Here is a 17,895-nt window from a genome sequence, read left to right as displayed (position 1 = left end):
AACATAATTAATTAAAGACTCAAATTTTGAAAGAGGAAATATACAAATATGATATTCCCTTTTGATTCTTTAAAATTTGTTAAAGTATTGACATTACATATGGTCGGTCAATTGGACTCATTCTATGTATTAACATCTTCCAATGTTACAATAGTTATCACAACTATCATCTAGTTAATTTGGCAGCTAATCTGTGAATGGATCTTTAGACCTTCTTCTTCTTCTTCTTCTCGTTGTGTATGGATATTTCATGTATAATGAGATACTAATCATCACAATAGGAAGAGCCACCAAGCAATACAATGACGGTGGTTTTCCTTCAAACACATACTGAAGTAGCGCCGACACTAGTAATGCCAACACAATCACAAATCCCTGCAAACACAATAAAGACATTATATGTTTTAGCTTATGATTGTGTAAAAACTGATTGGGAAGGTTTATTTGTTTTACCTTTCTCACACCACCGGCATGTGATGTAACTAGGCCAACAAGAATTCCACCAAGGGCATCGCTTATTACTGGGACCTTTGTTACAACAGTAGCAGTGCTTAATTAACAGATTTTCTACTATATCAACAGAATCGTTTTAGGAAAGAAAAAGAGAGATTAGTAGTTACCAATGTTAAAGCAGTCCAACCATGAAAGAAGCCATCTCTTTTAATCGCTTCACCATCTGGAAATTTAAGGAGACTTACTAACAAGCAGAGGCTTCCAACAATTGACATCTCAACCGTCATTAAGTATGATGAACGGTTCTTGACCTGTAACAGCGAGACATTAAGGCTCTATGTATGAAATTGAACTACATAGAATGTGACATTTAAAATCTGAATTGACCTGAGAAGCCCATTGACATAGAGATGAGGCTAAACCAGAGAGCAATGAGGCTACCAAGGCCGGGATAATCCCATAAAAGAGCACTTGATCTGAATTACTGGCACTTGGACCTTTGTTAGAGCCTTCACCAACACTTAGTAGGACTGCTGCCATAATCAATAAACACAAAGCTCCTACTTGTTGAATTGATTGTTTCTGCCTACAATATGTCACTGAGATGATGAGTTTAAACACTACTTTTGACTTTTCAAACATAAAGAGCACCATGTCTGAATATGATCGAGCAGCTATGAATTCATCACTATATCTCTTTTAAAACCCACTAAAGATCAGAATAAAACAAGCAAACATCATCTTTTGAAAATAAGAAAAGACAAATCCGATCAGATCAAACAGTTGCCTTATCTAATAAAAGAATTTCAAGAAGATTCCTACTGTCATGAAGGAGCTTCAGAGATGCTCTAACATAAATGTGATATAGGCACACAAAAGCAAGACCATAAGAAGAGGGAAAAGAAGGTTATACCTTAGTACTATGAAAGTAAATAATGCTGTGAAAAAGATTTTCGTCTGATTGAGAATTGAAAAAGTCAAGGAATCAAGATTCCTGTATGAGATCTGCAACAGAGTGTTCTGCACTGCATAAATGGCTGCAGGAAGTCCTGATGCAGTCAAGGATCCCATAAAGGTCCACTCTTTTGATAAACCCTTCAAACTACCATCTCTTGCCATGAGAATCAGAGCAAATACGACCTGAAAATAAAGAAGATAAAATGGAAACATGCGAATTTTCAGAAAACAGTATTAAAGGGATGCAAAAATATTCAAAAGTAGATCGACCCGGTACCTTAAAAATCTCGCATATCAAAACAAATGTAGTTACAATAACGTCCTTCCTGTAAAAACAATAAGGATGAGCCTCATATATCATACCAAGTAAATAATAACGCTGTGTGACCAAACAACCATTACAGAGAAGATCAAATACTCGGATTACACGAAGCATTACAACATAGTACCCTGAAAACTAAGATGAATAGCTACTCCAAGGCACCAAAGTAGCAAACGAGTAGATTCAAATTCATCTCTAACGCTCAAGATAGCTTAGTTTAACAGTCATCATCGTATTGTCTCACAGAAACAACAGGAATACATCAAAATCGTAGCATATAACTTCAAATTGTAAGTTTCATTCACTATTCTGAACCACAACAATTCGCAGACTCAATCGATAAAAGCAGACGAAATCAGAAGTACATCTCTGCATAAAAGTTAAAAGTTAATAAAACGCAAGAAATCACAAAGTAGGAACGCGAGTTATCAACCACCAACATGAGCGGTTTTGAGAAGCATAGGTTCCAGAGATTATATATTACCCGATGAAGCGTTTGGAGACAAGAGGCTGGCTACCGTACTGAAGTGTAAGCAGAATGGAATATAACAAAACCTTAGGACTATTTGCTCCGTCAGCCGTCGCCAAACTCGACGAACTCTTTGCTCCGTTAGCCGTCGCCATCAATCTCCTCCGGCCACCGAGAGAGAGAATACAGAAGCTCGCCTTCGCTGTTTTGAGTTCGAGAATGGGTTTTTGCTTCTATTGTGCTTTGAATTGAAGACTGCTTTTTCACATTGTAGTAACGTCGTTTTCTCAACAGAGAACCACAAGATTTTAGTTATAAAGTAAAAAAGGCATACTGTAGAAAGGTGAAAAGTGTAAGAACATAGCAGAACATAACTTGATAGTTCCCTTTACTTCAAACTTCACATCGCTTCAATGTGTCAGAATGAAGTTAATACGATTTCAAAGATTGATCAAACCCATAAAAATCAATAATGAGCCGTTTTTTGCATCCGTGATTTCGTAACGCCAAAGGCCAAACGTCATTAAGAAGTACTTGACAAAAACCAATGGACCTCGTGACGTGACAATGAACCATTGGTCTTATTAGTTGGATACGAATCTCTCCCAATCACAAAAAACGAGTAACAAACAAAAACAAATTAAACAACAAAAAAGGATTAGGGTTAAAAAAAAATCTAATAAATTGTCATAAATCAACGGCTGTGATTGAAAGCCACCCTATAAATTCTTCTAATAAATCAGTTTTCTTCAGAGAAAGCCATTGTTGTCTTCTTTGTTTTCTCGTTGCCACCACACCACACCACACTAACACAATGTGTGGGATTCTCGCTGTTCTTGGTTGCATCGACAACACTCAAGCTAAACGTTCTCGTATCATCGAACTCTCTCGCAGGTACTCTCTCTCTCTCTCTCTCTCAATCTTACCCATCAACTTGTTCTCGTTATCTATAAAGGCTGCGCATTGTTACTGACGTAATCGTTTATGAATGAATTTGGAATAAAGTTTTCAACTTTTTTTAGGAGGGAATAGAATGTGTTGGTTTTAATCGATTGATCAGTCATTGTTTGATTTGGTTGGCTGCCAAAAAGATTTGATCTTTGTGGAGAAGTTTGGATTGATTACTTTTGTTTGTGTAGGTTGAGGCATAGGGGTCCTGATTGGAGTGGACTCCATTGTTATGAAGATTGCTATCTTGCTCATGAGCGTTTAGCCATCATTGACCCAACTTCTGGAGACCAACCGCTCTATAACGAAAACAAGACCATCGTTGTCACGGTACTTTCTCTTGTCTTTGAAACAGTGTCAATTTACTATTCATGTGTTAACTAATGTCAAATTTTAGACCTTTGTCGCTTGCTTATCAATTGTATCATTCGAATGTGCTAATGGTGTCAGGTCAATGGAGAGATATACAACCACAAGATCTTGCGTGAAAAGATAAAGTCTCATAAATTCCATACTGGCAGTGACTGTGAAGTGATTGCACACCTTGTAAGTATGTGTAATTGGGAAAAGATTTGAGTTGTTGCTTCTGGATTTACTATCTGTTGAACCTTTTTTTCATATGGACAGTTAGTGAAAATGTAACTGGGCATTTCTATTGTTGGCATTTGGTTCTGTCTTGCAGTACGAAGAATATGGAGAGGAAATTATCGACATGTTGGATGGAATGTTCGCGTTTGTCCTTCTTGATACACGCGACAAAAGTTTTATTGCTGCTAGGGACGCCATTGGTGTAATCCCGTTATACATTGGATGGGGTGTTGATGGTATATGACTTAACATTTTCTCAAAGTAATTCACATCAATAGGGTTAAGCTTATTATTTTATCTTGTCTAATCATTTGCTTTTCTACTGTTTCTTTTATAGGTTCTGTCTGGTTTGCTTCTGAGATGAAAGCGCTTAGTGATGATTGTGAACAGTTTATGGCTTTCCCTCCTGGCCACATCTACTCAAGTAAACAAGGTTTGTATACCATTAAACTCCATTAGTCTATCAAGGCAAATTTCCATGTAAAATTTTCCTGAAATGCCTTTATTGCTTTGCTTTCTTGTAGGAGGACTTAGGAGGTGGTACAATCCTCCGTGGTACTCTGAACAGGTTCCTTCAACCCCATATGATCCTTTAGTTCTGCGCAATGCTTTTGAGAAGGTATGTTTGGAGACTTATTCTCGTCAAGGTCTTAAAAATGTTCTGTCTTGTTGCAACGTTTTTGCGGTTGCTGAACAGTTTTTGGAAATATGAATGTGATTCTGTAATCTGAAAAAAAATTCAGGCTGTTATAAAGAGACTTATGACTGATGTGCCTTTTGGAGTTCTCCTATCTGGAGGATTGGACTCGTCTCTTGTTGCTGCAGTAGCATTACGCCATTTGGAACAATCGGAAGCTGCTCAATGGGGTTCACAATTGCACACGTTTTGCATCGGTTTGAAGGTCATCACTAATTCAACCTTGTTATCAAATTTCTTAAAAGGCTGTGTACCCTTCAAGATTCTAACTATATATTTTCGTTTTTTTGTTTTCAGGGATCGCCGGATCTTAAAGCTGGCAGAGAAGTTGCTGACTATCTTGGAACACGCCACCATGAGTTTCAGTTTACAGTTCAGGTATAAAAATTTCTTGAATCTGATTCATTATCATACATTGTTTCTTTTAATAATACAGCTTTAGCTCTTACTCTTGATCATTTCCAGGATGGGATAGATGCAATCGAGGAAGTCATTTACCATATTGAAACCTATGATGTGACAACAATAAGAGCTAGCACTCCGATGTTTCTTATGTCCAGAAAAATTAAATCTTTAGGTGTAAAGATGGTTCTTTCTGGGGAAGGTTCTGATGAAATACTCGGAGGGTACTTGTACTTCCATAAGGCACCCAATAAGAAAGAATTTCATGAGGAAACATGCCGAAAGGTATTTCCTTTTAATCTGACCCAAGAACATATTTTGATGATTTGATTTTGTCCATCACTGAATGTTGTCTATGCATTGCCTTACTTATAGATCAAAGCTCTCCACCAATTTGATTGTTTGAGGGCTAACAAATCAACTTCTGCATGGGGTGTTGAAGCTCGTGTGCCTTTCCTAGATAAAGAATTTTTAAATGTCGCAATGAGCATTGATCCAGAATGGAAGATGATCAAGCCTGATCTTGGAAGGATCGAGAAGTGGGTGCTGCGCAATGCCTTTGATGATGAAGAACGACCTTATCTACCAAAGGTTTGTTTACTAATAACTAAAGCCGTTCTTTTTATATATACCCTGTAGTTACACTTACAATGTTCTAACAAAATTTCTCATATTCTGGTGAATGCAGCATATTCTGTATAGACAGAAAGAGCAGTTTAGTGATGGAGTTGGGTATAGCTGGATTGATGGTCTAAAAGATCATGCAAACAAACATGTAAGAAATATCACTTTGAAAGCATTTTTTGTTGAATTTTAGAAACGATTGACAGAAAAACTTGCCTATTTTCGTGGTATAGGTCTCTGATACTATGTTATCGAACGCAAGCTTTGTCTTCCCGGATAACACTCCTCTGACAAAAGAAGCTTACTACTACAGAACCATCTTCGAAAAGTTCTTCCCCAAGGTAATAATAATATGCCATAAATATTCAAAATATATCATTCATTGAAAAGTATAGCTTGCAGTACACCTTTGTCTTCGTGCTGATATGTTTTTGTTTCCTGAGCAGAGCGCTGCAAGGGCGACTGTACCAGGAGGGCCAAGTATAGCTTGCAGTACAGCGAAAGCTGTAGAATGGGATGCAACTTGGTCAAAGAATCTTGATCCGTCAGGCCGTGCGGCTCTTGGAGTTCATGTTGCAGCTTATGAAGAGAATAAAGCTGCTGCTAAGGTTGGATCCGATTCAGTAGATTCTCTTCCTAAGAACGGATTAGAAGAGAACATTACAGGCGCTGTTTGAGAGAAGAAAACAAAGGTATGTGTTTCTGCAGACAGATATGGTTGATGTGATAATATCATCATCTTCTAGAGGTATCGGTATCAGTCACTAACAACTCTTCCTTTTCTTTTTGCAGATTTCATGGATGTCCAGTTACTTCAAGTGTGATACACGACGTGTGCATTTGTGCCCAAGTTTCTGCGTATTTTCTCGTTCTTGTTTGTTTTAGACAAATCTTGTAAGCTAGATACTTAAAGATTTTGAACGTTTAATTTGATGGATCCGAACTTGTTTCATTACAAAAGCTTGTCTTTCTTTACAACTCTTCTTGTATTTGTCCTTGGCTTGTTCTTACTTAAGTGCAGGGCCTTGTGTTCCTTATAAGTACTTAGTAGGTAAATAGTTAAGCAAGTAAGACTCCGTGGCCCAATGGATAAGGCGCTGGTCTACGAAACCAGAGACTCTGGGTTCGTCCCCAGCGGAGTCGATTTTCTCATTTTGTCAATCTTTTTCGCTTTTGCTTGTTTTTTTCTTTTTCTTTTTTTGTGGATAGACTTTTCAGATTCACATTTATTATATGAAAAAAAGACAGGTAACCTAACCTCATTCATTATTTGTACATACTTGTATAGCATTTCACTTTCCAAGAAAACAAAAATATAGTTAAGTTATTATCAGAATCAAATGTGAGTAGACGAAGCAACTGCTCCACCCTCCAGCATTAGCTCTAGCGCCAAACACGTGAATCCTCCCATGTCGTTTTCGTATAGTTAAGAAAATGAAGAAAATGAAAATCTCGTTTTTCCTAATGTAACGTTTTATATTAATCGTCAGTTCTCTCTAGCTTATCTATATGTATAGCTGTTCCAATAACGTGATCTTTTAAATTTTAATTATTCGTTATCAACACCATTAAGTAAAGTGTGAACTCATCTAATCATCATCGCCTTTTCCATAGTATTTTTGTAAAATAATAAAAAGGGATAAAGATTTAGTTTCATTTTGGACCTACTCTTTGATAAACATATGTATAGTCAAACGTGCCTGTTCACATTTTGAATAATCAAAGTTACATCACATTAAAAAAACTGTACTAATCAATATCATTGAATTCATATTTTGACACGGGTCGATTTCTATCCTTTTCTAGTTTGTTAGAAATTGATTTCTAGCAAAAAGAAATTTGTAAGTTTTTGAAAAAAAAACAATTTAACTTAATTTGGTATAGTATCTCTTTTGCATTATTGATTTGGTAATTACAGCCAGATTTGTGAAAAGAAAAAGATAAAGTTGTAATTTACACATAATTTGCTTGGATTACTTTCTAAAAACAATAACCCCAATTAAATTTATTAATTTTTAGCATAAAAGAGGAAAATCATCTGTTAAAAGGAGAAAAAAAAGAAAAAAACAGGCTGTAAAAATATTTAGTAGAAGAATATATGTCCATATTCAATTATTAACATTATTATAATTAAATACTTTAACTTACAATAACTTTGAAATTATCAAATTAAAATAATTTTTGGGATTCTCCCGTTACATTACTTAAGTAGACGTGCGCGTCTCTCATTATAGTCATTACAATCAAAACACACAGAGAGAGAGATCTAAAGAGTTCACTGATCCCAAACAAAAAAAAAAAACAAAAATGGCGTCTCTCAAAGTCCCAAGCAATGTTCCTCTTCCTGAAGAAGACGCAGAGCAACTCCACAAGGCATTCTCAGGTCTCTCTGATCTTTTCCTTTTCATCATTTGATCTGCTAGTTTTTGTTTCTTCTTCTTCTTCTTCTTCTTCTTCTACGATCTAATCTAATCTTGTCGTTTGATCCTATTGATTTCTTATTATGTACTCTCCATCGTCAAGTTTCTTAGATTTTGTTCTGTTTTTGATGTTTTGGTCACGACTACGTACATTGGTGGTTAGGGATTTACTTTAATCTTGTTTGACCTGATCTGTGTAACCCCCCCCCCCCCCCCCCCCCCCCCNGGTCTGATGATGTCCTAAATGATTGATTATGATGAAAGTATGTTACTTTTTGTTCTGTAGTGATCCAAAATCATGTTTTCGAAAATGACATGTATAGTTGTTTGTTTGTGTTCTCCTTTATGAGATCTGTGACATGACATGTCTTAAAAATGTTGTTTTTTGGTTTGGTCTTGATGGAAACAGGATGGGGTACCAACGAGAAGCTGATCATATCAATCCTAGCTCACAGGAACGCAGCGCAACGCAGCTTAATCCGCAGCGTTTATGCAGCTACCTACAGTGAGGATCTTCTCAAGGCCTTAGACAAAGAGCTTTCTAGTGACTTTGAGGTTTTTTTTTTTTAACTCTTCTCTGTCTCTGAAAACATATTCTTGTGACTGATTTGGGGATGTGAAACTGAATTTTGTAACAGCGTGCTGTGATGTTGTGGACTCTTGATCCAGCAGAGAGAGATGCTTATCTAGCTAAAGAATCCACCAAAATGTTCACCAAGAACAATTGGGTTCTTGTTGAAATTGCTTGCACAAGGCCTGCTCTTCAGCTTTTCAAGGTCAAGCAAGCTTACCAAGCTCGTTACAAGAAATCACTTGAGGAAGATGTTGCTCAACACACATCTGGTGACCTTCGTAAGGTACATCAATCAATAACTAAACAGAGCCTTTGCATGTTTGTTTTGGATATGAGACTCATTTTTCTGACGTCTTCTGTCACCTCTTTTGTGTAGCTTTTGCTTCCTCTTGTGAGCACTTTCAGGTATGAAGGAGATGATGTGAACATGATGCTTGCAAGATCTGAAGCTAAGATACTTCACGAGAAGGTCTCAGAGAAAGCTTACAGCGATGATGACTTAATCAGAATCTTGACCACCAGAAGCAAAGCACAGCTAGGTGCAACACTCAACCACTACAACAACGAGCATGGAAACTCTATTAACAAGGTTAACTTTACCCACCAACTGTGTTTTTCTGCTATATTGTCTTGTTTAGACAGCTGATTATGAAGTTAAATTATTGCAGAACTTGAAGGAAGAGTCAGACGACAATGACTACTTGAAACTCCTAAGAGCTGTAATCACATGTTTGACATACCCTGAGAAGCATTTTGAGAAGGTTCTGCGTCTATCAATCAACAAAATGGGAACAGACGAATGGGGACTAACCCGTGTCGTGACTACAAGAACTGAAGTTGACATGGAACGTATCAAAGAGGAGTATCAGCGAAGGAACAGCATTCCTTTGGACCGTGCCATCGCCAAAGACACTTCTGGTGATTATGAAGACATGCTTGTTGCTCTTCTCGGACATGGTGATGTTTGAAACTGTTTCAATTTCTGATGTCCCCCTTTTATTACTCTGCCTGGTTTGTTATGAATAAAAGAGTTGTGAAACTGGTTCTGCAACTATTTATCACCAATGTTCGTTTGAGTTTGTTAATTTGAATCAAAATCTGTTTTTTTCTTTCTTTCTTTAAATACAATCTAAAGCACAGGCCAAAGCAAAAGCTTCATAATCTAAGCAACTGCAGCCTCCACAATCTCTACTACTACTACACACAGAACAAAGCTTCTCTAATCTTTCTTCTTTCTTGTTCAACTTCTTCTCCGTTTCTTCTAAAGCTTGGACCTTTAAAGCTACCTTCAACAACATAGGTTTCTCATCTCTAAAAACCGGAGTTTTGGAGTCATCCATCACCACAAATCTCTCAATCTCCATGCCCGGTGACTCGAAAACTGATTCCCATGAAACCTCTCCTGTCCCCAAAACCTCAGATCTTGATGACTTCCTAAGAAAAGTTGACGTTTTCTTCCTCCGTAGCTCGAAAACAACTCTCTGTTGCTTCAGTTCTTGAACTGCTGCTTCGTTCCCTTGACACTCCAGACCAAAAGATTGATCCCACATGAGCTGGTCTGATTTCGAAGAGATCTGTCTCGTTTTTACTTCGATCTTTCTGTTGTGTCCTGCAGAGAGATAGAATCTAACGAACAGAGTAGTAGCTTGAGACTTGATCTCTACGTTTCTTGCTTCTACTATTCTCACTTCGCATTTTAGTGAACGAAGTTTCTTCTCCATAACACCCATTTTTTAAATAAAAAAAATGCTTACAAAATCAAGAATCAAAGATGAGGTTTTTGTTGATGGATATGTTTGATTGAACAAAGACTCTGTATGTATTTATATACACCTTATGATGGAGGATGATCAAATTACTCTAATAGTTTTTATGTGATCCATTAAGACCATTACACATTACTTTTGTAATATCTTAATGATAGTTGTAAGATTTGGGATCTTCGTAAGTGGTCATTGATTATCCCCATTAAAGAATTCCAAAGGACAACACTTTCTTAACTTTTGTAAGCTTAATAAAGAGTAGATTTAGAATTAAAATATACACTAGAGGTATGGTTATATACAAAAAGAAACATGTGTGGACTAGATCATGACTTGGTGCAAATCCTTGTTAGTCCAATGAAATTTTAACTCCTAGTGTGCATTGCAATACGATGATCCTTATAATAATATCAAAGTGAAACAAAGCTTTGATCTTCTAAATCCAAAGATCTTATCAAGAATCAAAACTCATATATCAAAAGGTCCCACAACTTTTTTCATTTCACAAATTTGTATGTATGTGATATGGATTACTTAAAAAGACTACACGGTAATAGACATTATAAGCCCATGATTGTTGGGCCAGTATTGGCCCACGTTTCGGGTCAGTCATATTCATCAAGAGACATTTTATTTTTGTGTGTTTTTAATATCAACCGACAACTATATTTTCAGGATGCATATGTTTCTGACAAGTAGCTCTTTCTTTTTGTGAACCTATCACGAATCAAAAACATCCGAGTCGGAGCTCAAATGATCAAATCAATCCACCACATGTAAAACACTTGGCTATCCGAAAACTCTGTAACTAGAAAATGCATTTTCTTGATATTGTATCTAATTCTTTTAAATGTACTTATAATTTAATGTTAGAAGTTAAATTAGCTTCTTTTTTTCTCTAACTCATACGAATATTTAGTTTATAATCAAAATCGGTAGTCCAAACAATAATTTGTATGCTAGGACTTAAATCACATTCACTACGGATATAAAACTCATATTATTCTATGATATTTCAACTGATATTATTATTTTTATAGAACAGAAATATTATTATTTCTTGTAATTTTAAATATTAGGGGAGAATTTAGCCGGCCAACTGGAATTTTGCTCTTAAATAAGATAAAATCTTTTAGTTTTCGTCACCCAAGATTCGATACAATTTATTTATAGAATTTCTCACAACTGATCCCTATCACAAATTATATTTTCTAAAGACGTTTAAGAATCAGTCCATCTGATATTATAAAAGTCTTTTGCAATTATGTTACAACAAGTTGTAGACCACCTGAATACATATACACCAATATTGATATTACATTACATATTACACATCACAACGAAAACTCACACGAACAAAGCAAATTTGATTACTCTAGAGCTTATAATGAAGCTACATTATATGATCTCTACAATCATTTAGTCTCATTTTCTATTTTTTTTTTTCTCGGGTTTTTCATCATTCTTATATACAAAACGCAAACACATACTAATTTTACCCATAAAGGAAAAATTATTATTATCATAAGAGATCATACATGATCGATCGATTAAATACGAATTGGTTTCTTGGATGATACGAAGCCGTTTTTCTTTGCTTTTCTCTCGTCCAGCTTAATTTGCTTCTCCCTGCACTCTAAGCTACAAAATGCGTTGTTCCCTCTACAAAAACGATACAATATATAACATTTTCATTATATACGAAATATTTGTTCATATTCAACCATATTACATATATATATAGCGGTAATGAATACATCTTTTGAAATTAGTTGAAGGGGTTTGTGAAATATTAATAAAGAAAAAAAAAAACAAAAAACCGTATTCGTACCTGTACATATAAATGTCACGATGATGGCAGAGACTTCGATTGCAGAGGCTACAAGTCTTCAAGAAATCATCGTAGTTAGTAGCCATCACCACCGTCTGATTATGATGGTGTTGATGAATGGTTAGATGATCGGACGGCTGAGATGCATCATAGATCGTGGGTGTATCGAGTGTGATCATCTTCATGCTTGTTGTTCTCTTGATCAGAGATCCATGACGCTTTCCTAACACCATCTTATCTCTCTCTCTCTCTCTTTCTTTCCAAGAAGAAGACGAAGAAGAAGGAGGAGAAGTGTGAAGTGAGAGAGGGAGAAAAAAGCAAAGGGGAGGAAGAAGAGAAGAAAACACAAGTTATTTAAAAGAAAAGAAGTGGAAGAATCTAATAATTGAGATAATATTGTTTTTATTACTATAACATTCTTTTAGTTAACAATTATAATTGTTTTCTTTTTATATATAGGTAATCATAATGGTGTAACCGTGTAAGTAATGAAGAACCTTGAGAAAAAAAAATTAAGAGTTAAGACAATCAATTAATCAGAGATTGCGTAACAAAGTTCGACTTTCATACCCATTGTTGCCATTATTCAATCAATGCCCAAAATTATCGAATTTATTGCTTCAAATCTGTAAATGAATCGCAAAAATAAGTAATGATGGATACAGTTTGCCAAGTGTTTTTTTTTTGTAATCAAACAGCGCATTTAAAATTTCGATTTCATCTAGCTAGAGAAAAATAATGAATACAGTTTTGTTTAGTAGCTTAATCACTTGCATAGTCAGATAGATATATATTTACATCTCATACGGATGCAAACATTCAGAATACTTCTATTCTATATATAGCAAGTTCTACCTCATGTATAATAGAGAGGTCTTATGATGGCCCAAAAATATGTTGAATTTTACAAAAGAGAAAGAAAATAATTTTTGTATGATATCATAAGCATTAGGAACAGGACAAAAGGTTAGTGTGGACATGTTAAATGGATGAATGCGTCACCAAAATGTCCAAAAACGTTTCGACACATTAGCATCCTTCTTATATTAGCTGCACTGTCTTGTCTCATTATATATATATACTAGCAATCGATCCGCGCTACTCGCGGTAGTTAGATTAAGGTGTATTCCGAGTTTTGTTGTGTATATTTTTTTTGGTTTTTGTAAATTCATCTTACGTTTATTTTTTTATTTAATTTGGGTTGTTTATGTTGTTTTGTTGGATATTTTAATAAAATATGTTTTGCAGTAAGTATAATTTAGTTTACTGTTTTTAAAGAAAAAAATGAGATCATCTTGTGTGTTTATAATGCTTTTAAAAAAAATTATTATTAGAAGTTAACATTGTTTAGTTGAAGTTGTTGTTTTGCTGTAGTTATTAGTTGTTATTAATTTATTATTATTTTCTATTTTGTGGTTGAATTGTTATTTAATATTTTCATATGTATTTTGTAAATTGTTGGAGTAATTTTTTTGTCAATGTTTTAGTGTTTGGAGTGAAAATGATTGTGGATTTTATTAAGAAAAATAAGTAAAAAAATAAAATCAATAACTTACATTCCTCTTTTCTGGGCTATTTTTGTTTGTTTCATTCGGGCCCAATTTCTCTGTAAGACTTATAATTTGTGGGTTTATTGGGCCATTATTTATATGTTATTGAGTTGAAATTGATTTGTTCTTCTTCAAAATCCGATGTCCTCGTGAACAGATAGGAGAAGAGAAATTTTCCGATCTAGAGGTCTGTTTGAGGATTGAACTTATGTCTTTGATGCTCATAATCATTTTTTCAGTCATTCCTGTCGTAATTGTTTTCCCTTGAATTTTTTTTTGGGTTTGCGTATTTGGTTGATTCCTTGCTCGCTTCGCATCTGTTGGGGATATTTGGTTATCCCCTGTTGATTTCGTTAAAGGTGAATGTCAATTGGGTGGCAAATTTGTTTATATGAAAATATGTTGGCTTCTTTAGGTTTCCTAATTAAGTTGTGAGTTGTTTTGTGTTCTTGGTTGTAATTTTTTTTCCCGTTTGTCCTGTGAGCGATTTTTTCGATTCGATGTGAGTTGTGTTTTGGAGAAAATTAATTTTCTTGTTTATCTTGCTGTAATTTTATAAAGTCCGTTTGTTTTTTTGTTTTCTTGGTTGTCTTTTTCATATAATTTTGTGTTATGGTTATGAGGTTATCTGATTGTGGTATTCATATATCTGAATCATTTTAGTTTATTAAATGTGTGTTCATCTCTTTGCGTCTTTTTCTTTGGTGATGGATTTGTGAAGTGCTGCCAAATAATTTTAATTGATTTCTAGTTGTGTTTCCTTGATTATTTGAAAGTGTTGCTTGGGTCGCCTTGTTTTGATATTTGAAATTTTAAATTATGATCAGTTTAATAGAAAATTTTAACTATATTATTACCACTAATAAAAAATTAGTATTGTTTTCTTATTTTAACATTTAATTTATTTTACATAATTATTTTTTTATTTAAACTTTCGTTAATTATGATTAACATGAATATCCACTACATGAATATTTTAAATTTATTTTAAAATAAATAATTGAATTCATAGGATTTAAAAATAGTGATGGATCTAGAGACTTTGAATGAAATAGTGTTGGGCCTACAGATTTTGGATGAAATTTAGTTAATCAATTTGTTATTTGTATGATTGTTTAAAGGGCTTATTAAAATCTGTAAAGCCCACAAAATTAAAGAAAAAGTAGCTGACGTGGCAGCACCAGAAATGAGAAAAGCTAACTTTATATATATAAATATATCACATGATAACAAAAATGACTTAAGAACTTCAATGGAAGAGTAAACAATATTATCGACAATCTTCTGGCCTTTTATCGTTAGAAGAGTTCATTCCATATTCCTATCTCATGAAAACATCTTTTAAATTTCTAACGTCGAATATCAATTGTTGACCTCATTATATAGACCATTTAAACATATCAATATCTCACATTAAATGCAAATATAAAAGTTTCATGAACAGTTTTAGTGTTATGTTGTTACAATGGGGTTGTACAAGTGCATCATCTGCCATAATAAAATTTCCTACCAATTTAAGAATGTCTAAATGGTAACATTTAAACCCGACATTAAATATATGTTCACTAATCCAAGTTACATTTTTTTTCTAAAACCTCATATGTTATTTGTAGATGTTAATTTTGTGATGCAACCTCACTTTAGTCTTCTAAAAAAAACATAGTGTACTTTAAATATGTTGTTTTTGCCATATTTTGGGTTAAAATTATTTGATAAAATTGATGAAGTCTCGAGCTTGTTTTATATATTTTTTTATCATGTTATAAAATTGTACATCTAGTTGATAATATACCTTATGAGATACTGCACAAATCACATGTCACTTTTTGTAACGCCTTACATATTTTTTTTCAATATTTTCTGACCGTTGATTTTTTTTTAGATGGATTATTTTTTCAAAAATGTTTTTCATAGTTTTCCCAAAAAAAAAGTGTGACCCTTACAATATCCTCGTTTTAGATTAAAACTTTTAAGTTGAGTTAAGTAATTATTATTTTTTTTTTTTTACAAGTGAAATTTAACAATAGATCTTTGTAGTATATGTTTCTTAGAAACTAATGTTTCATTTCATTTTTCTGTTTAGACTTTTATAAATACAATTACATAAATTATTTTTTTGCTTTACTATGCATTAAAATCTTACTTCCATTCTAAAACTCATTATCTCATTTTAAATTTTGGAATATGTTCATTTTTTTGTTATAATTTGAATAATAACATTATTACTAAAACAAATTCATAGTATTATTTTTACTATTCTAAAATTTCCATTTGTTTTACTTAATTCATTTTATATAGTTATTATTTTTATTATTTACTAAACAATAAATTTACATTATTGTTTATACTATTTTATAATTTAATTAAATTTAGTTAATTCGTTTATATTTATTTTCTACTATTATTAGTTATCAATAATGAATAAGCAATTAATGAATATTTAAAATAATATTTTTTTAATGAAAAACAAAGAAAAAAATATTGATTAGGTGGATGATGATGTGGAGGAAGGAGAAGAGAGAAAAGTTAACTTTATATATATAGATTTCTCTAAATATCATTTTGTTTTCCTCATTGCCTCTCACCTTTTTTTTTTTGTTTTTAGTGAGAGCGGCAGCTTCATCGTTCCAAGTAAAGGTTATTTCAACTGGTTAGAAGAGAATAGTACCACTCCACACAGAACTCTCTCGACTTCTAGAACACTATTCTAAGAGAAAAAGAGTTAAAAAAAAAACTCCATAGATACCAAAATGTTATTAAATTGATCTGCTGTCAATAATTGAGTACAATTATAAAGTTAAATCATTGTTTTCTCACACAGCCCCACAAAATGTAAGAACTTTTTGTTGCATCAACGTTGTAATTACTCATTGAGTCTTTTCTAATGTGATAAAGTATTGAAGAATTCAGTGAATGCTACATGAGGTAAGCAATAAAGTTAAAAACCAATATTGTGAGAGCACAAAAGGACAAAGGTATCAACAATGGAACCCATCAAAGGACCTAAACCAATTATTTCCATAAATCTCTGGGCCCTTAAACAGAAGAAAAGCAAAACAAGTGTTTGGTTCTGTACCAATAGATTCCATTTATTCATAATAATTATTTGTTGTTTTCTTTTTTTAAAAAAAAATAAGTAATTGATGTTTCCTACCAACTTGAAAGAAAAAGCCTAGACAAGTGGCTGGCTGGTTATGTATGTACCACTTTAGTTTTTCACTTTCTATCATTTTAAGAGATTCCACTTATATTGTATACAGTTCCTAGACTTTGTCAGTTTAATTTAACATTTTATCAAAAGCAGTTACAATGAAAATAAAATAAAAGGCTTGACAGGGCAATCAATATACATGTGTTCTGATCTAATGGCTTAATCATGAAAATCTTCACCCAAGAGACACTTAACTTACGCAAATTATCAAATTCACTTCACTACGACAAGAACATGAAAGCAACTTGCAAGTTTTGCATCTTACACAAAAAATTAAAACATCAAAATCAAAATTTTAAAATAGCGAGCATAACCTAGATGGAGCTAATTAGACAAGAGTTTCTCTTTATTTGTACCTCGAAACATGAGCTAGGGGTCTGGAGACTTCAACAAATGACCAGTTTCAGTAATGGAAAACATTTATGTAAGCAGCATAACTTATCTAAGCTCTAAAACGTAAAACATAACTCAAAGAATTAATTGGTATCTTGTGTTTGACACACCGACTCGAGACTGACGAACCGTAATATTCCGAGTCATCTGAAGTCTGACTCACTGAATTAGAGTGTCAAAAGTGTTTTGGTCAACTAAATCGGGCTTAACTTATTTGGGCCTTCGTTTACTATATAATGTTTTGACCCATTTAAGACTACACCTACGGTCCTCTTCCCGGGTCCAAAACCGAAATCGGCGGATCCTACGGGGTCGTTTGGAAAAGCCTAAAATCAGTAGTAACCACATCCGTAACCAAGTTTTGAGAGACTGTGAACGAGTCGTAACTTTTTGAGGTTGATGAAAAAGATGGTATACTAAGAGAAAAACACATTTAATGTCTACCAACCTTGGAGAGGAGACTGGTTGATAGCACACTGAGTTTGATTAAAACCAATATGCGCGAGATCGTTGGAATTGTTATAGATCGACCATTTAAAAGTTAATGAGCATGCACCAGTACAATGATCAAGAGTCAAGACTGCTCGAAGTGCCAACAAAATTGTTTTATAAAATCTCTTGACGCTTAGGAAAAAAAGCAAAATACTATAATATACGCATATATATGCTTTTTCGTTTTAGATGCTTGAAGTG

The 17,895-nt window shown here is 33.8% G+C and overlaps 5 protein-coding genes and 1 non-coding gene across 6 annotated transcripts; 3 read left to right on the top strand and 3 right to left on the bottom strand.

Annotated features, from left to right (window-relative positions):
• LOC104743046 (CMP-sialic acid transporter 5-like) lies at positions 55 to 2,640 on the bottom strand. The gene is made up of 7 exons (XM_010464174.2): positions 2,217 to 2,640; positions 1,688 to 1,736; positions 1,367 to 1,593; positions 841 to 1,039; positions 621 to 764; positions 454 to 528; positions 55 to 375 (listed from the first exon to the last, which is right to left on the bottom strand). The coding sequence occupies exons 1-7, from the start codon at positions 2,354 to 2,356 to the stop codon at positions 187 to 189; spliced, it is 1,023 nt and encodes a 340-aa protein (XP_010462476.1). The 5' UTR covers positions 2,357 to 2,640; the 3' UTR covers positions 55 to 186.
• Positions 2,943 to 6,440, top strand: LOC104743037 (asparagine synthetase [glutamine-hydrolyzing] 2). Its single transcript, XM_010464165.2, has 14 exons — positions 2,943 to 3,095; positions 3,341 to 3,479; positions 3,600 to 3,695; positions 3,832 to 3,973; positions 4,075 to 4,170; positions 4,262 to 4,356; positions 4,481 to 4,639; positions 4,732 to 4,812; positions 4,900 to 5,121; positions 5,212 to 5,427; positions 5,525 to 5,611; positions 5,694 to 5,801; positions 5,907 to 6,152; positions 6,253 to 6,440. The coding sequence occupies exons 1-13, from the start codon at positions 3,016 to 3,018 to the stop codon at positions 6,135 to 6,137; spliced, it is 1,752 nt and encodes a 583-aa protein (XP_010462467.1). The 5' UTR covers positions 2,943 to 3,015; the 3' UTR covers positions 6,138 to 6,152; positions 6,253 to 6,440.
• Positions 6,532 to 6,603, top strand: TRNAR-ACG. The gene has a single exon. It is a non-coding gene; the product is annotated as a tRNA-Arg (tRNA).
• LOC104743018 (annexin D2) lies at positions 7,695 to 9,567 on the top strand. The gene is made up of 5 exons (XM_010464142.2): positions 7,695 to 7,843; positions 8,290 to 8,435; positions 8,519 to 8,737; positions 8,831 to 9,043; positions 9,123 to 9,567. Exons 1-5 carry the CDS (start codon positions 7,768 to 7,770, stop codon positions 9,420 to 9,422), a joined length of 954 nt encoding a protein of 317 aa, XP_010462444.1. The 5' UTR covers positions 7,695 to 7,767; the 3' UTR covers positions 9,423 to 9,567.
• Positions 9,509 to 10,279, bottom strand: LOC104743028. The gene has a single exon (XM_010464152.2). It carries the CDS (start codon positions 10,182 to 10,184, stop codon positions 9,573 to 9,575), a length of 612 nt encoding a protein of 203 aa, XP_010462454.1. The 5' UTR covers positions 10,185 to 10,279; the 3' UTR covers positions 9,509 to 9,572.
• LOC104743011 lies at positions 11,511 to 12,381 on the bottom strand. Its single transcript, XM_010464130.2, has 2 exons — positions 12,049 to 12,381; positions 11,511 to 11,879 (listed from the first exon to the last, which is right to left on the bottom strand). Exons 1-2 carry the CDS (start codon positions 12,279 to 12,281, stop codon positions 11,768 to 11,770), a joined length of 345 nt encoding a protein of 114 aa, XP_010462432.1. The 5' UTR covers positions 12,282 to 12,381; the 3' UTR covers positions 11,511 to 11,767.

The sequence above is a fragment of the Camelina sativa genome, chromosome 2 (assembly GCF_000633955.1).
Source record: "Camelina sativa cultivar DH55 chromosome 2, Cs, whole genome shotgun sequence".
NCBI classification, from domain to species: Eukaryota; Viridiplantae; Streptophyta; class Magnoliopsida; order Brassicales; family Brassicaceae; genus Camelina; species Camelina sativa.
The sequence above is the reverse complement of the archived record's forward strand: the minus strand, read 5'-3'. Positions and strand labels throughout refer to the sequence as shown.